Source organism: Crocuta crocuta, unplaced genomic scaffold, assembly GCF_008692635.1.
Source record: "Crocuta crocuta isolate KB4526 unplaced genomic scaffold, BGI_CrCroc_1.0 scaffold221, whole genome shotgun sequence".
Classification (NCBI taxonomy): domain Eukaryota; kingdom Metazoa; phylum Chordata; class Mammalia; order Carnivora; family Hyaenidae; genus Crocuta; species Crocuta crocuta.
Window position 1 is genome coordinate 4806012 of NW_027528610.1, and position 21765 is coordinate 4827776.

General features: G+C 45.1%; 1 protein-coding gene across 1 annotated transcript in view; it reads right to left on the bottom strand.

Annotated features, from left to right (window-relative positions):
* Positions 1–285: 285 nt before the first annotated feature.
* The window catches only part of PNPLA4 (patatin like domain 4, phospholipase and triacylglycerol lipase), a 28895-nt gene continuing 7415 nt past the window's right edge, over positions 286–21765 (bottom strand). The window contains exons 4-6 of the mRNA XM_077754721.1: positions 12774–12839; positions 1221–1373; positions 286–468 (exon numbers count right to left, since the gene is read on the bottom strand). Coding sequence (XP_077610847.1) covers positions 337–468; positions 1221–1373; positions 12774–12839 — 351 coding nt within the window. The 3' untranslated portion in view covers positions 286–336. The remainder of the gene's footprint in view (positions 469–1220; positions 1374–12773; positions 12840–21765) is intronic.

A 21765-nucleotide genomic window follows, 5' to 3' on the forward strand; every position in this document is an offset into this window, starting at 1 on the left:
ACAGTCACGACCACCCGTGAGAAGCAGACCTGTGTTCCTCCCACCCCGGTAACACTGCTAAGTCACAGAAAAACCCATGATTCACCTCAAAATCGTGCAGCCATGTTCTGTGTAGGAAGAAAGCACTCATGGTGGTCCTCTGTTTCAACAACCTTCCATGGTTGATCCGCATTGCTGGCCCTTCTAAATCTTTCAAAGGACATGAAAACTAGTAATCAAGAATCCTGATAGTTTTTTTTTTTAACGGATTTAATTAGAAACATCCATCAAAAACCATGTGGACAAAAATGAAAAAAAATTGTGAAGTCTGTTTTGCATTATAAACGCTGAAGCGTTCTATTCAAACCAATTTTCTTTGTGTAGAAACTTAATGGCGTCATCAAAGCCATGTTGATACAGTGACTCCAGTTTCCTCTTGCCTGGTGGGAAAAGGGCTTGGTTAAGCCTCATCAAGTTTGCCATGGACAGCTGCAATAGAAAAACAAATGGGAGCGATAGGACATTACAGTACACAGACATGTCACCTGAGATTTCTTACCATACATGCAATTAGTGGCTTAAAAAATCAGTAAGAGAAAATCCAACTTGAAAGCTTCACTTCACCCACAGGCTAGATGCGGGTTTCTCGGTCTTGGTGCTAGTGACGTGTGGGGCCAGATACTTGCTTGTGGTGGGGGCTGTCTGCGCATCAGAGGATGCTGGGCACCACTCCTGACCTCCACCTCCTGGATGCCAGGAGCGCCTGGCAGACGTGGGAATCAAACATGCGTCCAGGCATCGCCAGTGTCTCCTAAGTGTAGTATCTCCTCGGGTTGCGAACGATTAGACTACGTTAAGGGAGTCGATATTTTATGTAAGCTGTTCAGTTGAGTCCTAAAATTTTTCTCCAATACGTTCTCACACTCAATTCTCACCATTTGTTTTACACCAATAAATGATCTAGTTTGCAGTTGTACTGAAATCCTCCCCTAAGTTTACTGACCTGAAGAAAAGAGACAGAGCACTTTTCACAAATAGGTGAATAGTGAAAGGTTTGCCTACTCACAACATATCGGTGCACCCGCGTCCAAGTGCATGACAGGTACTGGAAACTATTAAAATCCCGTATTACTGAGAACATGCGATGCGTACATGAGGTTATCAGTGAGCTTCCAGCGCTTTGGAAGCGTGTGGAAACTTTTAGGCAAGTATCTCCGAATGTCAGTGAACACGGTACTCACCATTATGTCCTGTTTCGCGATGTTAATGTACAGATCCAGCTGCCCTTTGTCCTGAGGAGAGATGTCCAGTCGTCCACTGAAGGGTGAGATGGTTACCGTTCGGCCGACAGGGAGGATGGGAAGGCTGTTGGTGAGCCCTCCGTCCACCCACTTCTGAGGGAAGAAACGGCTCATGTCAATGACACCCGTCCCACATGAAGAAGATGAGCACAGAGTCTTCAACAGGGCGGGCTCCTTCCTTCCAGTATCATCAGTGTCTTTGGTACGCTCTTAAATGTCTATTTACGGTGACTGATCTGATTGGTGAGTTTTTTAAATCTTTGTACACAGACCATTTACCCCTATAATGAGAAACTGAAAGGATCAGGAAAACTCTCCAATTGTTTAAAACCTTTCAGTAGAGTGGCACCCAGGTGGCTCAGTCAGATAAGCGTCCAGCTCTTGGTTTCTGCTCAGGATGTGATCTCATGGTTCTTGAGTTCGAGCCCCACATTGGCTCTGTGCTGACAGTATGGAGCTGACTTGGGATTCTCTCTCTGTGTGTCTCTCTTCGCCCCTCCCCTGCTCTCTCTCTCAGAAATAAATAAAGCCTTAAAAAAATGAAAACGTCCAGTTGATTATTTTAATTAAGGTGTACCTTCATTTTTATGATGACAGTGGATGCATAATGTAATAACGTTGGGGCTCACCATTTAATCAAAGTGCAAAGCCAAGTTTAGAGTTGATACTGAATATCCAGCAACACAGGACATTCCAATTTTATTATAACAACTGGACACTGGCATTCTCTGTAGCCACCTTAGAAATAAACAGAACAGCCAGAAATCCTCTTATTCCAAACTGGCTCTTGAGTTTAAGACATGAGGTTTTTATTTAATTTTTTTTTTAGATTTTTTAAGTTTGTTTGGTTGTTTTGAGAGAGAGAGCATGAGCAGGAGAGAGACAGACAGAGAGAGGGAGAGAGAAAATCCCAGGCAGGCTCTGGGTACTGTCAGCACAGAGCCCAATGTGTGGTTTGAACTCACGAAATGTGAGGTCACACCCTGAGCTGAAATCGGGAGTCAGACACTTCACTGATGGAGCCACCCAGGCATCCTAGGACATGAGGTTTTAAGGCCACAAAGAATGAGAAGTGCCATATAAAACAATAAAATATTACTCACAAGAGGTTTCTTTGTTTTCAGACCAGTGCCTAATGGAGAGGGATGGACAGAGCAAGTAAGAGAAGCTTCTAGAGGCTTCTGCACAACCGTGTGCTGAAAAAGAACAACTAAAGAAATGCAAAGATGGTATTTCTTATGCTGTCCATTTCTTTCTTTTTTTAAATGTTTATTTATTTTTGAGAGTCAGACAAAGAATGAGGAGGGAAGAGGCAGAGGGAGAGGGGGACACAGAATCCAAAGAGGCTCCAGTCTCTGAGCTGTTCGACGCGGGGCTCGAACCCACAAACTGTGAGATCATGACCTGAGCCAAAGTCGGACACTTAACCAACTGAGCCACCAGGCGCTCTGTTATGCTGTCTGTTTCAAAGTCAAATAGTCTCAAGCCACTGTTGTCCCAGTGTGTTGACCTAATCTAACAAATATATGCACGTGCGCGCGCGCGCACACACACACACACACACACACACACACACCCCTCAATGCAAAAATAAAAGTCTGGTAATGGTTGAGAAGTCCCTCAGAGAAGAATCTTTAGTCGAGAATTCTGCACGCTGAGTTTCCCCTGACACTGAGAAGTCATGTGGGGAAACCACACCGTGCTGTTGAGCGTAGAGCCAGAGGAAGGAAGGAGAAATGGTTAGCACACATGTCCTGAATTTGATTATAAGACACATTCATCTTGTTATAAGGTGTCTTTCTTTTAATGTCTTTTTTACTTGTTTTTATTGGTAAAGCGGATGACTGCTTGATCAGCCCCGGACTGTGTGCAATGGCTTTGGCCAGCCAGCAACACCCTCAAAGGGCATCAAAGTCAATAAATGATGAATGGACCCTGTGTTGAAAGCTGCAGAAAACAGAGGCAGATCAAGAGTAAAACAAAACCGATCTGCATAATTTGCATATCATTATTTTTAAAAGAACACCATACACATTACCATGTAATTACATTCTACAGACATATTCATATGTGTTTGTGTGTTTAACATGCCCATATTCATATGTGTGTGTATATTGTATGTGTGTGTGTATGCTTATATAAACTGTTTTTTTTTAATGTTTGTTTTTGAGAGAGGGAGAGAGAGTGTGTGAGCAGGAGAGGGGCAGACAGAGAGGGAGACAGGATGCGAAATGGACTCTGTGCTGACAGCAGAGAGCCCAATGTGGGGCTCAAACGTCTGAACCATGAGATGATGGCCTGAACTGAAGGTGGATGCTTAACCGAGTGAGCCACGCGGGTGCCCCTATACATAGAATTTTTAGAAGGGAGATTTGCAGTGAGAAGGCCCCCAAAAATATGGTTCTGTGCCTTCTTGTCCCAGATCTTGCTTTTGTTTTGTCTTATTTTTGTCATTTGCTTTGGGGATGGATACCGATTTCCAGAATATGTTAGTAACTACAGAAAAAAAAAAAAAAAAAAAAAAACACGAAGATCTTGGAAATAAGCTTATTTAGCCACATTTTAATACAGATTTGAAACATTATATATGTTAACAAGTTCACCTTGTAAAGCAAACAATGGTTTTTCATATATTTGCAGAGCTGTACAACAAGCAACATTTGCATCTTAATTCTAGAACATTTGCATCACCTCCCCTCCCCCCTCCCCCCAAAGAACCCTTGCACCCATTACTAGCCACTCCCCATCCTCTACTCTAACCCACCACTTCCCCCAGACCCAGGCAACCACTAATTTACTTTTCTCATTCTGAACATTTCATACAATGCGTGGCCTTTTGTGACTGACTTCTACTGAACATAATTTTTCTAGGTCCATCCACATCACAGCATATAACAGTACTCCATTCCATTTTAACTGCTGAATAATATCCACTGAATGGATAAATCACATTTTGTCTATCCATTTGATACCCTTCCATATCAGTTGATGGACATTTGGGGTGTTTCCATTTTGGGGCTATTATAAATAATACTGCTATGAACATTTGTGCACATTTGAATAACCTTCATTTACTATTTTTGCCCAANTTATCTTTCATATTCTCAGTAGAATATTTCAACAATGACATGAAAGTCTGCTTAGTTTCCATCAAAGGATATTAATAATATATACCTTGTGTCACTGGACTTAACTAAGAGCCCTTGTGACTTTGCTCAATTTAAGGAAAAGAAGGGGAATCGGGTTCATCACACTGCGGTGTTGTAATTTACCACAGGGTTGATGACTGCTGTTTGGGGGAACTGAAAATTCTTGCTCCAAATTTTCTTCCCTCGTTAGCTTGTTCTGATTGGATACAGGACTGTGGGAAACGTATAGCTTATTATGAAATGGCTTGATTAAATTTGCAATAGACCCGCTCCTCTCTAGCCATAAGCCTCCAGCTCGGGTACTTTGTATGCAGTGCCTCTGACTCTGATTTATGCTCTCAGGAGCCAGATCATTCCCCGAAGCCACGCATTCATTCAGGCATGCTGATTCTAGCAAAATCTCTAGTAACACCAGTAACAGCGGTAAACATTCCTCAGCCCCAAATTAAAAGCGGAAATATTTTATATCTAGTGTGCTCTGGTAGAAACGCCTGCATTTGAATACTACTGTCCACGAATTCTCTGGCTCTCTGCTACAGATTCCTGCAGCGATCCCTTCCTGCCCCCTTCGTGGGCAGCATTCTGTAAGGTGGTAACCACTACCATGACCTTCTGTGATTCCAGAATCTTCTGCAGATACACAAAAACACAAAATACAAAAACCTGTGCTGGTTCTTCCCATGATGGTTTTGTATCATTTCTAAAGGGACCATGGTCACAGTCACGGCCAAACAGGTCACATTATCCATATGCCGGGCCTTGTCAAAGTTTGTGGTACATACACACTGATGTCCTCCCTGGGGACGGAGGAGGGACATGACCCGAGGTTTGGGAACTCAAGCACTTCTTGTTAAATAACTAAAGGGGAAAACCTCTTTGAAGAAAACCCTAAGCGGGTAATGTCCTCTGTACCATCACTTCACGTACCTCTCAGCGTCCGGCCTGTGCCTGGAAGCGTGGTTGACACTGGGCTGTGTGTGCCCGTGGGACAGTCTCCATGCACGGCTGAACTGTCCTCAGGTGCACCTTGCTCGAGAAGCAGGTGAATACAGGGGCGCCTGCGCGGCTCAGTCGGCGAGGCAGCCCACTCTTGATGTGGGCTGACGGTTGGTGAGTGCGAGCCTTGCTCAGGGTCCACACTGACAGCACGGAGCCTGCCTGGGATTCTTTCTCTCCCTCTCTCCCTGACCCTCCCCTGCTCTCTCTCTCTCAAATTAAAAAAAAAAAAGGCAACTGAATACAAAACACTCTGTCGGAACAATGAATGAAACGTTGATGTCTATAATTATTTTGAGTACATGGCACAGGGCTTAACAGTTTATAAAACGTCTCCCCTATTACTTAGTTTAAGCTTTACCAGAATGCTATTGGATAGGAAGCTCACGCTAGTATAATCAGTGTCTTCATTTTAAAGAAACAGAATCTCACGCGTGCAGGGTTGCTCACCTAGGTCACAGGCTGGCAAAGTGCGGCCCACCGCCTGCCCTTGTAAATAAAGTTGTATCGGCATAGAGCCCTGCCCTTTCGCTTGCACACTGCTGTGCTGCTTTCCCACTATGATAGCAAACCTGAGTAGCTGTGTCAACAGAGCCTGCATGTCTCACACGCCAGAGTATTTACCACTTGACGCTTTACGGAACACGTGTGCCAACCACTGCTGCGGGGTACGCAGGCAAAGGGGGTGCAGCTGGTGTTCTCACTTCCCTTCCTCATTCCCACACACTGTAAAACGGCCGCGTGCGAGGGGGCAGGGAGGATCAGAACTGTTCTCCGCAGCGGCGCCTGGGTGGCTCAGTCGGCTAAGCATCAGACTTTGGCTCAGGGCATGGTCTCACGGTTCGTGGGTTCGAGCCCCGCATCAGGCTCTCTGCTGTCAGCATGCAGCCTGCTTCGGTTCCTTTCTTCCTCTCTCTCTCTGCCCCTCCCCAGTTGGTGCTTTCTCTCTGTCTCAAAAATAAATAAAAATATCAGAGAAATAAAAAAAAAATGTTTTCTGTAGCGTTAAGGAGGTGGGATCAGGGGAAGTAAATACGGGAAATATGCCTTATTTTCTTTTATGATATAAAGGACAAATAGTTTATGATATAGAGGACAAATAGTGATGTCCAACAGAAATTCTTGGTTCTTTTTTTTGTTTTTTTAATCTTTTATTTAAGAGAGAGAGAGGCATGGCAGAGAGAGATACACAGAATCTGAAGCAGGCTCCACGCTGTCAACACAGAGCCCTATGCACGGCTTGAACCCACAAACCGTGAGATCATAACCTGAGCCGAAGTCAGATGTTTAACCAACTAAGCCAGCCAGGCGCCCCTGAACATTCTTGGTTCTTGATTCTCAAAGTAGAGGGGAGGGTGAGAGAGCAAGACAAAGAGACACCCACTCTCCACAATACGAGTCAGAATCTCCCATTTGAGACAAAGGAACGCAGGAGGGGAGACGAGATATATGATCCTTTCTTAATCACAGGGAGACCGCTTAAAATAAAGGAAACAAATTTAAGAAGAGGCTATAAAAACCCTTCGGTACTTCTGCTAAAGATTACTGGTACACTGTTGTCTTAACTTTTGAATTTCTGGTTTTCGATTCAGAAATGATGACTTTAGATACTTAACTTTGAGAAAACGCTAGAGGTATTTAGCTACTAACAGCATAAACGTTATCAAAAATATTCCCTGGAACACGCATACGTCATTTCAGAGACAGTGCAACAAGCTGTAGGATGTTGCTGAAAACCAAGATCTTCTCCATCAGAATAACTGAGTCAATATCCAGGTGCCCGTCAAGGCTAATCTGGCTGTTCACTAGGCCAGTTACCACTCCCTGTCTGCTGAGAGGGTGACTGCGTCCCATACCTGTGTGCAACGTCTGAATCACAAAGTCATTATTACTATAGAGATAGTTTTATACAAGCACCTAGTGACACTGTTCCACAATTCTCTTTCCCACAAATATGTCAGCAATGAAGGAATTCTTAATCCATGTTCCACGCAAAACGCTCAGTAGACTAGAATCATTCAATGCTAAGTTTTCTCTAGATCACACACAGTCCCAATATTACCTGGATTGTAATTGAGACAAGAAAAAACCCACGGCTTGTCTTATGATCCACACAGTATCCGTTCCAGAGATGATCTTATAGCGATATTATGATGTAGCGGTCCCTTGCCACTGCTAATGGTGTCACATAAAAAACCAAACAGGACAACTTGTTAGTGAAGATGCCCTCCTGAAAATGCTCATGCTTCTTCCAAATTGATGGCAAGAACCTGTGGAAAGGTGGTGTGATAGGACGCGTGTTCGGAGGCCATATTGCTGATGGAAGATTCAGGAGTGAAAAATACAAGTCTGACCTTCAAGATATTTCCATTCTTCATTCATCAGCTGTTAATGACTATCTACCATAAACAGGGTACTAAAAACGGTCTTATGAGATGAAGCCAGAGAAACATACAGAAACTTTAAAAAAAAAAAAAAATTAGGGAAGGAGAGCCTGGGGGATTCATTCATTTAAGCATCCAACTGGCTCAGGGCATGATGTCATGGTTCGTGAGTTCAAGCCCCAATTGGGTTCTGTGCTGACAGTGTAGAACCTGCTTGGGATTCTTCTCTCTGGCCCTCTCCTGTTCATGCTTTCTCTAAATAAATAAATTAATTAATAACTTAAAAATTAGGAAGGGCACCTGGATGCCTCAGTTAGTTGAGCGTCTGACTTTGGCTCAGGTCACGATCTCACAGTTCGTCTGAGCCCCACCTTGGGCTCTGTGCTGACAGCTCAAGCCTGGAGCCTGCTTTGGATTCTGTGTCTCCCTGTCCTCTGCCCCTCCCCATCTCATGCTCTGTCTCTCTCTGTTAAAAAATAAACATTAAAAAAATAGAAAAAAAATACATAAAGAAATGGACACCATACCACATCAAACAACTGCTACACAGGTTAGGAAGGAATTATACATCTATTAAGTTAACCTTCAGCCTTACGAAAGAATGAAACTTCTTTAAAAAAAATTTTTTTTTAATGTTTGTTTATTTTAAAGACAGAGCACAAGTGGTGGAGGGGCAGAAAGAGAGAGGGAGACACAGAATCTGAAGCAGGCTCCAGACTCCAAGCTGTTAGCACAGAGCCCAACGTGGGGCTCGAACCCATGAACCACGAGATCATGACCTGAGCTGAAGGTGGAAGCTTAAGTGAGTGAGCCACCCAGGTGCCCCAAAAATATGGAACTTATAAGTGATGATTAATGATTCAAAAAAACGAAATATTAGGTGCACAAATAAATACCAACAAAATCCAGTCTGTTCAGTACTAGGTCATAGCAGATGTGGGAGCTAGGAGTGTGCATTGCATGAGGGGGGCACAGCTGAGTGCGCACGAATCCCCCTTGGCGACGGCCACACGGTATTCCCGCCACAGGCCACTCCCCCACATGGCACCGTTCTACCCCTACAGCTGCCATCACCTCAGTCCTGTCAGAAAAACCACCAAATCCAACCGACCAATTGAGACCTGAGTTCCATGAAAACATTAAAACCTAGAACAGGAGGTGTTTTCAGCATGATGGAAATTTTTCTGTACTGTAAATCGTAGGAAAAGCTCACCCCCACTGGCAAACACTGTGTTTCAAGTAAAGTTGGCATTTCGCTGAAAATGGAAAGATTCCAGAAAACAACCTGGCCTACAAATCGTACGAAATCTGCGGGAGGCTCTCAGGTCGAGCGTCTGGGATGAGCCTGTAAGGAGGCTGGCGCGGTGCTAAGCGCGTGTATAAATGGACAATGTCTCTGAGGGTTCTGTCTCTAACTGTGTGCATAGGAACCGCTCTGTGTGGACGACATTAAACCACCAAGGGAAAGCTGATGCTTTCAGGAGACATTAAAAGTAAGTAATTGTCGCGTGTCTACTTTTCACAGACACGAGTAAATGCTGTCCATCCTTCCCGGCGATGCTCTCCTTCCTTGGTGATGGTCTCCGTCCTTCTTGCCAATGGTCTCCATCCTTCTCACGGCTCTGGGGCTGCATCCCCTTCTGTTTAACATTCACTTCCAAGTATTCAATCATAGCGTGTGAAATTCAGCGGAGAACATCTGACCCATTTACCATTCCCAGTGTTCAGGTCACAAAGCCAACGGGCAGGGATGAGGACAGACGGGAAACAAACTGAGGAAGATGCTGTTTTTAAGGGAACGGACCAGCGAGGGGACCAGGAGGCGCAGCAGAGACACAGACACCGGAGAGCAGGCTGGGAAGGTGCCCCTCACTAGCTGGCTGACCTGCGTGAAGTGAATGCACATCGCTGCGTCTCCCGTTCTCGTCTGTGAAATACAGCGGCCATCCTGCGACAGGTGACAGGGTTCTTTTGTAGCTGATGGGAAACAATAACAGCCCGAGTTGTACTGCTTTTTCCACCACAAGGAAAATGGAGACTGGACTGGTGAGGACGGCCTCCCCAGGTCGTTCAGGACCCGTCTTTCCAGCTCACTCTGGGGCCATCCCCATGGTGTGACTGGTGACCTCATGATGCACCACAGCTGCTGCACTTCCAGTCATCACAGCTCAGTTCCGGGCAGCAGGAAGTAAACAAAGGTATATAACTCCCTTCTTGTAAGTGCCACAGAAACCCAGCTTCTATCTCGCTGGCCAGCACTTACATGGGAGCCTCACCCAGCTCCAGTGGAAGTTGGGAAATGTGGCCTTTTAGCTACACAGCCCTAGGTCCAGCCGAAGACTCTGATTCTGTCAGAAGGAAGGAGCAGAAAGTTCATGGTGGAAGAAAACTAGAAGCCTTTACCACCTGCACCTCCTTTATTAATATTTGTACAGGACAGAGTGTAGCATAGCCTTAGAGCATCCTGGGCTTCTGGGACTCAGCCTTATTGTAACTTTTCTTTCTTTTAACTTTGTTTTATTTGGGGGTAAAGAGACAGAGGTAGAGAGACAAAATGCCAAGCAGGCCCTTCACTGTCACCACGGAGCCGGATGTGGGGCTCAGACTCATGAAGCGTGAGATCATGACCTGAGGTAAAACCAAGATTCTGTCATAATATATAATCTCTGAGACACCTTAGCATTTTTTGCCCATTTCTATCATTATTGTATATTTTATCTCTAGCCATTTCTATCATTATTGTACATTATACAATCATATTTTGAAGTAAAATCATTACATTTCAGATCTTTATAAGGTTAAAGTTTATAAAATAAAGTTGATTTCAGTCCCATCTTAATCAAAACTTATAGCTAAAAATAAATATTAACTTTTACTCCTAATATATAATAGGAGAGGAAACGCTACTTAACTTACTTTAAAGTAAGTACAATAAAGTACAGTCCTCTCAAATTTTTAGATGCCAAAACAGCTCAGACTCCTTCAGAACTAAGTATGTATTAGGTCTGAGAGACAGTATCAACTACAGGGAAAAGAAACCACCCTGCTTTCCATGAGCTGATGTTTAAATTATCTGATGTATTAGATTTCATGTTGCTCTTAAAGAAAAAAAAAAAAAGATCAGTGTGTATTTTGTTTCTAAACGGTCACAAAGAGGGTTTTAGCATTCTGTACGAAGTATACGCATACATACCGCTAATAAACAGAGTCAAACTGGACTCTCTTAGGCTCTGCAACTTTGTATCTACATGGCTTTTCTGGTTACTTAATATCTCTGTGCCTCGCTCTCCCCTTCTGTCCCCTTAGACAAGGGCCCTGAGGCAGACCAGTCTGGGCCCAGAGCTGTACAGGAAGCACAGCAAAGGACTGGAAAGCCCAGGAATGCTCAAAGAAAGAAAATCACGAGGACTTGCAAGATCACAACCCAGTCAGGTTCCCAATCATACGAGGTAAGAGATTTGTAAAAATCAGTGCCTTTGTTGTGTGATCACCAATTCCTTGGGTACAGGTACTGTGCACAGGGCACTCGAAGTCTATGAGCGAGTGAGTGAATGGGTGAATGACAGATATGAGACATTTTTCATGTGCCCACTTATGAGTAAGTGCATATGATGTATATATAAAATAAAACAAATGGCATTTATTCATCCATGAATATGTGCCTGATTTGGGGTATGTATTAAATAGATGCCGTATTTGATTACAAAATACATATCTGTGGTTTATGTTAAATAGTGTATTTGATTATAAAATGCATATTTCTATATGTGTTAAATAGATACCTTATTTGATTATAAATATGTATGTTTAATATATTTTAAATAGATCCTATATTTGACTGTAAATATATATCTCTGGTATATGTGAAGTAGATACTATATTTGATGATAAAATGCATTTCTCTGGTATGGGTTAAATAGATACTATATTTGATTATAAATACATATCTCTGGTGTGTGCTAACCAGATACTGTATTTGACTATAAAATGCAAAACTCTGGTATGTATGAAATAGATACTGTATTTGATTTTAAAATTCCTATTTCTGGCATGTGCTAAGTAGATAATGTATTTGGTTATAAAATGTATAACTGTGGTATGTGTGAAATAGATATTGTATTAGATCACAAATGCATATCCCTGGCATGTGTTAAATAGTGTATTTGGTTATGAATGTGTGTCTCTGGCATGTGCTAAGTAGATAATGTATTTGATTATAAAATGTATCACTGTGGTATGTGTGAAATAGATACTGAATTTGGTTATAAGTGCCTATCTCTGGCATGTGTTAAAGAGACAGTGTGTTTGTTATAAAGGGTGCGCCTGTGTGGAGGAGCCAGAGAGGGTAGGATCGTGATCCTTTACTGCAACCGCTGCGGAAGGCCGAGAGGAGTGGCCGAAGTCCGTTCCTGCAGCCCCGCCTGAGAGGTGCGCGCTCACCTCTCTCTCTGCGCTCACCTCTCTCTCAGGCCCCCAGAAGCGGCCTCCTGCCTGGAGTGTGGGCCCAGGCGAAGTGCAGGGCTGGGGAGGGGCGGGGCTTGCTGCCTCACAGGGGGCTTCTGTGGGGGTCAAGGAGTGGGTGCTCCAGCTCCAGCTTGGGGGGAATCAGGTGTGCGTTGCCCTGATGCTTTCCCCAGCTGGATGGCTCAGTCCTGCATGTAGAAGAGGCTGTAAGTACGACTTTTAGTGCTTTAGAAATTTGTTTAGTCTTTTTTTTTCTTTTAACAAATGGGATAAGGTTTATAACCAGGTGGAAAAAGGATGATCCCAATCATCCTGAATGTCGAGATCTTGCCACCAAGCCCCCTGCACTTGATTTCCTTTTCTGTTAAAAACAGAATTATTTATGAAAAAAATCATATACACTGATTTGGAACCACCAGAATAATGACAGCATCAGGCCCTTCAAAGGAAACGTATTAATGGAGGAATTCCTGAGGATTCACCAGTTATAAGAATGTTACCTGCCCTTTGTAGTCCACTGGTTTCAATCCCGCGTAAAGGGGCACGAAGCTGCTGGCCAAGAGAACCTGGGTGGATGAGACAGAAACAGCTCGTAAGTATAGGCATTCACACGCACGCACGCACGCACACACACACACACACATGCACGCCGGATTTGATATGTCAGTAAAAGATGCTACATTTTTCAAAAAAAAGCAGTGTTTACTATCAAGGACTAATTTCCGTATATTTCAGGTGCACACCAGACACAGTTAAACAGAAGGTAACACTTTTAATATCCGAAAAGACCCTGAAGACAGAGGCACAATTCAGTGGTCTGGGACTCAACTGACTTCACCTGAGTAAAATCGCTATTTTAATCGTAGACAACCAAGTCATTAGAAAATTGAACTTCCAGGGAGGTCTACATTCGTGAGTATGTACAGTCTGCAAATAAATGATTCACAGTGCTCTGTCACGTGCTGTCAAAATCAGTCTCAACTTGCGGGTGCCTCGCTCGCTAGCTCAGTCTGTAGAGCACCGGCTTAACCTTGGGGTGGTGAGTTCAAGCCCGTGTCGGGGGTAGAGTTTACTGAAAAAAATAAAAATAAGTTTGCATTCTTGTGTTCCAGAGGAGCAAACCCCTCTGGTCATCACAGGGAACACTGGGCTGCGGCTTGGGAGTATTCTCACGTGTCCCCAGGATGTCCCTAAGGGAGGAAAATGCTCCACGTGCTAGCAACATGGTCTGGATAGCTAATGAGAAGGCGGCAGCTCGGGACACCAATTATGCGTTATCTTCTGTTGAAAAAGTCGAAGAAGATCGCCGTTTAAAGTATTGCCATTTCTTCCAACAAAAGTACTTGGGCATTGGAAGCTTTTCTGACTTTTTTTTTTCTTTCTTTTTTGACTTGCCGTTTCCAAGTCACTACTGTTCTGTTGGGAAAGACACAGCAATAGACACTGAATATTTAAGCTATAATCTTTCAACTAGTAAGTGAAGACTACCGCTGTTCCTTGTCAAAGATTTTATGAGATTTTGGCGGGGGTGAGGGGAAGGCGGTGGGACATATATTATCCAGAAACGGACTATGGCCCCCAAACTGATTTGCCAGTCGCCTGTTTAGAATTGTTTAGAACTCAGAGAGCATTTTCCCCAAAGAAACAATAGTGCAGGTATGTTTTCTGAGGTTAGCCCTCAAGGCCAAAACACATATTCTGCACTGTGAGTCAATGCGAGATCCAGTCACCGGCAAGCTGCACTTCCGATAGGAAAAGTCTTCTGCGGCTTGTAACCTGACGCAGCTGGAATCCGTTATCTCTGCATCGTGAGCCTGGAAGTTGGCACCGGCTTTTCGATGCAGCGGTTTCAACTCTAAACACGGCTCGTGGCTCCTCACCGCCGAAAACTGCTGGAGGGAGAGGGTCTGTGCCTCCTGCACGGTCGGCCAGTCCTCAGGGCTGAGCGCTGCCGGTGCCTGTGTCAGCTCCCCTCCTCCACGGCAGGAACGCAGGTGAGCACCCTTGACGCCTCCCTGGCCCTCCCAACAGGGGGCGAAACGAGGATTCTCCCACGCTGTTGGGCGCGTGCCGAGCACAGGGGCAGAGGTCCCGGCTGTAACAGCCCTCACGGCTGCAGGCTCCTGACAGGCGCCCCAGAAACACCGGGGGCGTCAGGTGAGTGGTAGCCATTTCAGTGGTATAACAGCACAAGCCAAGGACTCCCGCAGGAAAGAAGGAAAGATCTGTGCTGTTCCCGGCTGGTGCCGAGTGCCAGAACGAGCCACGTCCTTTGCGTGCCCAGCACACGATGAAAATGCAGGTATTAAGGACTGCAACATCAGGGAACCTGGGCGGCTCAGTCGGTTAAGTGTCCGACTCTTGAGTTCTGCTCACGTCATGATCTCCCGGTTTGTGAGATCAGGCCCGGTGTTGGGCTCTGTGCTGATGGGATGGAACCTACTTAGGATTCTCTCTCTCCCTCCCTCTCTCTGCCTGTCTCCTGCCTGCATGCACATTCTCTCTCTCAAAATAAGTAAAGTGAAGAAAAAAAGAATTGCAAGATGTTGACAGCGTATCACCAAGCCAAGGTACGATGGCGGTCTTACGTGAGGTTTGTCAACTATGTACAATGAAGAGTGATTGCACACATGACGTACTTAGCATTCCTCTTTTTACTGTTTTTAAATTTTTTTAATGTTTTTTATTTATTTCTGAGAGAGAGAGGGAGAGACAGCATGAGCAGGGGAGGGTCAGAGAAAGAGGGAGACACAGAATCCGAAGCAGGCTCCAGGCTCTGAGCTAGTTGCAAGCACAGAGCCTGATGCGGGGCTCGAACCCACGAACTGTGTGTGAGACCACGACCTGAGCCAAAGTCGGACGCTCAACCGACTGAGCCACCCAGATGCCCCTATTTTTAATGTTTTTTGATTTATTTATTGAGAGAGAGCGAGCAGGGGAGGGGGGAAGAGAGAGGGAGAAAGAGAATCTCAAACAGGCTCTGCGCTGACGAGCTTAGCTTGTGGCTCGATCCCATGAACCTTGTGATATCATTAGCTGAGCTGAAATCAAGAGTTGGATGCTTAACCGACTGAGCTGCCTAGATGCGCCAGCCTTCCTCTTGAAATGTGTGGCTGGAAAGAAGCTGTGCCGTGACGTTGGGCACACCTGTTATACAAAGAGGCAAAGCAGGAGTGAGCATCATCTTGGGTGATGTGTGCAAGGTTACTTCATAAGCCACTGGGTGACGACAGAACAGAAGCCCACCTTCTTGGCCCCACGACATCAGCAGTTGGGTGCTTTCCAGAGAAAGGCTGTTCATGGTTTTCATTGTCATTGCATTTACCCTAACTGAATTTGGCTCTACCATCAATTGGCTACTCTTTAAAAAGAAAAAACAATTACAGACCCTAGGTATGTTTTGTAGACATGCTGTGGCTATTTAATGAAGTAATTTGGCAAAAAGTAACATCGCGCTGTAGCAATCACTGGAACGTTCTGGGGAGGGCAGACATATTGTGAAATTACAGTACTTAAGGGTCTTTAAAGAACCAGAGACACTCGGTAAATATACAATTTATTTCATTATGCTGCACAATCATATGTGCCCTACAAAAAAAAAAAAAAAGAAAGAAAAGAAAGAAAAAAATCACTACCATTAGAATCAGAATGATGCGTTTTTCCTCCCCCGGTGTCAGAGGATAATGTAAAGTTCACAAGTTAATGCTTGGAACTGTTTTGCGGTGTTTGGTTGAAAAATGCTATTCAATTACTTTCCTACAGATAAGAACAGTACGAGTCCTCCTCAATGATATGAAGAGTGCAGTGAATTGGAAAATACCTGACAGGTATTTCCTCCAAATCAGTGTAGTCACTCTGTCGTACCTCACTTTCCCTTTATGTGGGCTGCTGATTTGTGTATCAAACTAAGCCTAGTGGGAAAATTGGCTTCCACAGTTCAGAACTAAGTGGTCTGTCTTATTCGGGGTGTGCTTGCTGCCATTTTATTGCAAGCAAACGGGATTTTCCAAGGAAAGAGGCGAGGAATGACGCTGTAATGGCCACTTAATAGGACATACAGGAGGCCTACACACGTCCGTCCACTGTGTCTTACCTCGTTGTTTTCCAAGTGAAATTTCTTCTCATCAGTGAATCTCAACACACGTAGAGTAGAGGTTCTCTGTGAGTGGAGGGGGTATCTTTGTTTCCTGGGGACATTTAGCGATGTCTGGAGTCAGTTTTATTTGTTGTAATTCTGTATGTGGTGGGGCTGGGGGTTGTTACTGCTGGCAACAGGTGGGTAGAGTCGAGGGATACTTCTAAACACCCATTACTGCACGGAGACGTATCAGACTCCAAATGTCAACAGCACTGTGGGTGACACACTGATGCAACATCTGGGTCTTGCCGTTCATGGCCCATCACAGGGCTCAGTACACAGTGTACATAGTTTAGGACACTGAAAATAATAGTATCTTCCTCTAGCAACTGCACAAAACATCGCCCAGTGTGTACTCAATGGACGTTCTGACTAGCTCTTTTTGTTTTACATGTTATAGAAGAGGGGTGTTTAGAAAATTATGTGGCCTGGCTTTCTTAGAGAATGAATTCCCAGCAAGTTTCATTTACGCCTAAGTTTGCTGTGGAGTTTAATGAGGACCTGGCTGTTTATTCAGAACCTGCTGGTGTAGTTGAAATTCAAAGACACAGTCAAATTTATCTTCCCCAGTCTTCCCAAGATAATGAACAATCTTAAATTCAGGCCTTCGTTCACCTTCACAAGGCTAAATGTGGGAAGATCTTGCTATAAGAGCATTCTCGCCAAAGCACTTCAGAGCCATGGAGAGCAGTGGTTCTTCCAAGCTGGGAATGGTCCTGCACGAAAGCCTTCCTGGGAATATCCATCAACCAGCATTCACTTGGGTCAAGTGACTGCCTCGGACCGCATGTGTCCATCAGTTTTAAAACGTGCAGAATTCAGCGCTCGGTACTCATCCACACAACACCAGCGCTCCGCGGCACAGTTAATTTCACAATCATTTCTGCTCAGCTGTGGAAGTGACCTACGACTTTCTTGGAGACAAAGGATTTACCTCCCTCATCACACTTTGCCCAAGGCTGATATTAACATGTGCTTGGATTTCCTGACTGCATGTTTCCTTGCGAAGGAAGAACGTGCAGAATCCCCAGGATATTGTGGAAAGGGGCCCGCAGGGAAAGGAATTGCCAAGGACATAGTCACCCCCAGAGGCCCCGCCTGCTAGTACCATCTCATGGGAGTTGGGTTCAACATGAATTTTGATGACAGAAACATTCAAGATCTAGCATTTCACCCCGGCTCTTCTAAATTCATGTCCTTCCTGCATGCAAAATATATTCATACCTAAAAAAGTTGTAAGTTGTTCTAGCATCCACTCACACAGGTGAAGTTCAAAGCCTCACCTCAAGAGCATCTACATCGACTCGAGGTGGGACATGAATTACCGTTCTTGCTGAGGCACATGCTTTCCAGCTGTGAACCTGTTAGGTGGGTCAGGTTATGTGCTTCCCAAATACACAGTGACAAGGCACAGGAGAGACTTCTTCAAAAAGGGAGAAAGAGGAAGGCAAGAAGAGGGAACACATTCAGAGCAAGTCTGAAACTCAGGGGGCAGATTCCCTTAGACCTGAAGGCTTGAGGGTAATCCTCCTTGGCTTGATGTTCTGCCTTGGGGGCCCATGAGGGCAGGGTCCTGCCCCTGAAGCTTTGCTGGGCAGGGCGTGGGCCCCACCTGGGTGTTGGCTCTGTGCCTCAGTCTCCCACCACAGGCTCCATAGGCTCCCGGGCTGGAATCCTCTCATGCCCAGTGCGCTTTGTCTGGGATCTCCATGGCGGGCCCCTCCCGTGGCTTTAAGGCAGGGAGGACTGGCCTGTGAGAGCTGAGAGTGTGTTAGTCTACAGTTGCTTAATTCTCTGGGCTTCCGATGAGAGAGGCAACCCTCCTGTGCCCTCTTTGACATGTGTCAGGGGTCATACTTCTGTTGTCTTGGACTATAGTCCTGGCTTCTCTTTACATGGCTGACACCACCCTCATCAGGTAAGTGGTTCGGTCAGCTCTCCTCGTTCTGTTCTGGAGAGGCTGTCATTGTTTTCAATAAGGACAGGCTGAGAAAGTTCCAAATCTTTAAGTTCTCCTTTGCCTTTGATAAACAATTCCATCTTTAAGTCATTTCTTTCTTCTTGCATTTTATATAAACAGTCAAGAGAAACCAGACGGCTCCTTCAACACTCCACTTAGAATGAGGACTCCTCAAATATTCCTTGTCATCACTTCCAAGTACAACCTTCCAGACCACGCTGGGACAAGAACACAGTTCAGGCAAGTTCTTTGCTCCCTCGTAGCAAGGAGGGCCTTTCCTCCAGTGTTCAAGAGTGTGTCCCGGTTTCTCTCCGAGACCTCATCAGCATGGCTTTGCTGTGCACAGCTCTACCAACATTCTGCTTCCAGGCCCTGACGGATTCGTTACGAAGATGGCGGCTCTCTCTCCAGCTCTTCTCTTTCTTTTCTGTGTCCTCTTCAGAATCACCTCTAAAGGTCCATTCACAGCAACATGGGCTCGTTCTAGCATGTACCTGTAGTCTCTCCCGGGCTCTGTCTGTTACCCCTTTCCAAAGCTGCTTCCGAATGTGCAGGCATGTGTTACAGAAGCACACAGTTTCCTGTCTTAGTCCATTTGGGAGGCTGCAGCAAAACACCACAGGCCAGGTGGCTTATCAGCAACAGAAATTGATTTCTCCCATTTCTGGAGGTGGGGACGTCCAAGATCGAGGTGGTGGTGGATTCTGTGCCTACTGAGAGCCTGCTTCTTCCTGTTCTCTCACGAGGAAGGGAGTGTGACCTAAGTGTAGGGTCTCTTGTATCAGGGCACTAATCCCAGTTATGAGGGTTCTACCTTCATGACCTATTCACCTCCCAAAGACCCACCTCCGATATTATCATGTCAGGGACCCTCCATTCACTTTAGGAGTCGGGGAAGGGGGATTACAAACATTCAGACCATAGCACTGAGTTAAGTCACTGTGGACATAAGAGTCAGAACACTATCGAAATCCAATTCTAAGGGAATCTTTGGAGCACGTGAGTGGCGAACAGAGGTTCGTAGAAAATAATCAACTATCCATGCAGATATCACATGAAAGAATCATCTTTTATTCAACTAAACGTGAAGTTAATAAAACTTAAGTATGAGTCGCTGAACAAAAGCAAATTTATAAAAGGAAGCTAATGGTAAAGAGGTGTAAAATTAAATGCCAAAAAAGGTGGCAAAAGTGGGTAGTAATCCATTTCCTGAGATGTTATAGAATCAGATTAGCACAGTGTTCGTGAACACAGATGATAAGTAAGAAGCAAAAGCAGTGTGTAAGAAAAGGTGACTTCTTCCCCACAGGAAGAAAGCTGTGATACTTCAAATTTCACAACAGACTCCTGTGCGCATGCTAACCGGTAACATGTGTGGCTTAGAACCTTATTAGTTTACCATTTACTACATACTGGCTTTAACCAACATGCACACAGGGTTTTCCTGCTGAAACATACTTCTCCATGCTTCATTTAATGTGCTGTCCATGGTGACACAGATTGACTTATTACCTCCATTTCACAGTTGGACAAACTGGGACTCCAACATCATTAGCCCCAGAGGACACTGTGAGGAAATGACAGACCTAGATATAAATGCTGGGAGAAGCACATGAAACATGCAGTACTCCAAGTGAGCACGTGTGTGCACACAAGCACACTTTAACATACACAGGCGCCCTCTCTGTAATAGAAAATGGCGGCCAGCTGGTGGGTAATAAAGAGCCCAGCATTAACAACAACAACAAGACGCTAGTTGGTAAGGGAATAAATAGTTAATGATAAAATGGATATAAAATGCAACATGGTAGGGTGCCTGGATGGTTCAGTCCGTTAAGCGTCCAACTCTTATTTCGGCGCAGGTCATCCATCATCTCATGGTTCATGGGATCGAGCCCCTCGTTGGGCTCTGTGCTGACAGCATGGAGCCTGCTTGGGATTCCCTTTCTCCCTCTCTCCCTGCCTCTCTCTCACTCTCTCTCAAAATAAATATATAAGCTTAACAACCAGGAAGCAAACCCAAGGCTGTGTTCAAGGCCAGGCGTACAACACTACCAGGAGACCAGCTGTGCACCATGGGGCTGCTCCCTCTTGGCTTTGGGAGGCCTCCCGTCTCCCTCTCTGTGAGGGGAGTGGAAAGGCTGGCTCTGGGCTTCCTTCTCTCCCTCCTGCTGCTCTACATGGTCAGAACGGCCACCTGGGCACGTGCCACTTCACAGGGCATTCTGCCACTGGCCTCTCTGTTACCCAGAGCACATAAGCTGGTCACGTCCCCACCCAGAAGGGAGTTGGCTTTCTTCCCCCGACCCCATGTGTCTTCATCTGCCCTCATGTAGCCTCGGCTCAATCCTGCTCTTGAACTCAGTGCTTCCCGACTATCCCAGGCATGGGTATCAGACATTTTACAGTCACTGTCTGCCATCAAAGAACTATCTCCCCTTCCTGTTTTCCGTTCTGAAAAAGGTTAGAGCTTTCTGCTAAACATTTAAAATGCTTCTTGTAGAACCTAGATAAATGTTAATTATTCAATTACTCTCCTTACAAGGTATTACACATTTGTGTCAACTATTTCTCATCTGTTCAATGAACTCAAGTAATTACACCAATTCTCTGAATAGTTATTATCCAAAACAAAGGAAATTGAAAAAAAATCATGTTTACTTACCAATAGTTTGCTGTTACTGCTGTAACAAATTACCACAAATGTAGAGGCGTGAAATAACACAAGTCCGTCCCCGGGCCATCTAGAGATCGAAATTTCTTGTGGAGCTAAAAGCAAGCTGGCAGGGACAGCATTGCCTGCTCGTTCACATGCTGGCTGAGTTCAGTCATGCCGGCTCCTGGACAGAAGTCCCCTTGCCTGGCTGGCTGCTGGAGGGAAGCGACCCCAGCACCCAGAGCACCCACTACATGTGTCCTCTACCTCCATGAGGGCTCTACGGCTCAGAACCAGCAATGGGGCATCACGTCTGGGAAAGACCTCCATTGGTGAGGACTCATGGACTTAGTTTGGATCCACCCAGATAGTTTGGGATCCTGTCCCCATTTCTAGATCTTTACCTCAATTGTACCTACAAAATCCTTTTTGCCACAGGAGGTGACACATTCACAGGTGCTGGAGATTAGGGTGTGGACATCTTTGGGGGCCGTTATTCAGCCAACCACATGGCCACATAAAAGGAACTGAGAGATGGGACGCTTGGGGGACCGAGTCGGTTAAGCGTCTGACTCTTGATTTTAGCTCAGGTCATGATCTCTTGGTTGGCGACTTTGACCCTGTGTCGGGCTCTGCCCACTTGGGCTTATTTCTCTATCTCCCTTTCTGTCCTCCTCCCGCATGCACTCTCTCTCAAAATAAATAAAATTAAAAAAAAAAAAAAAAAAAAAAAACACT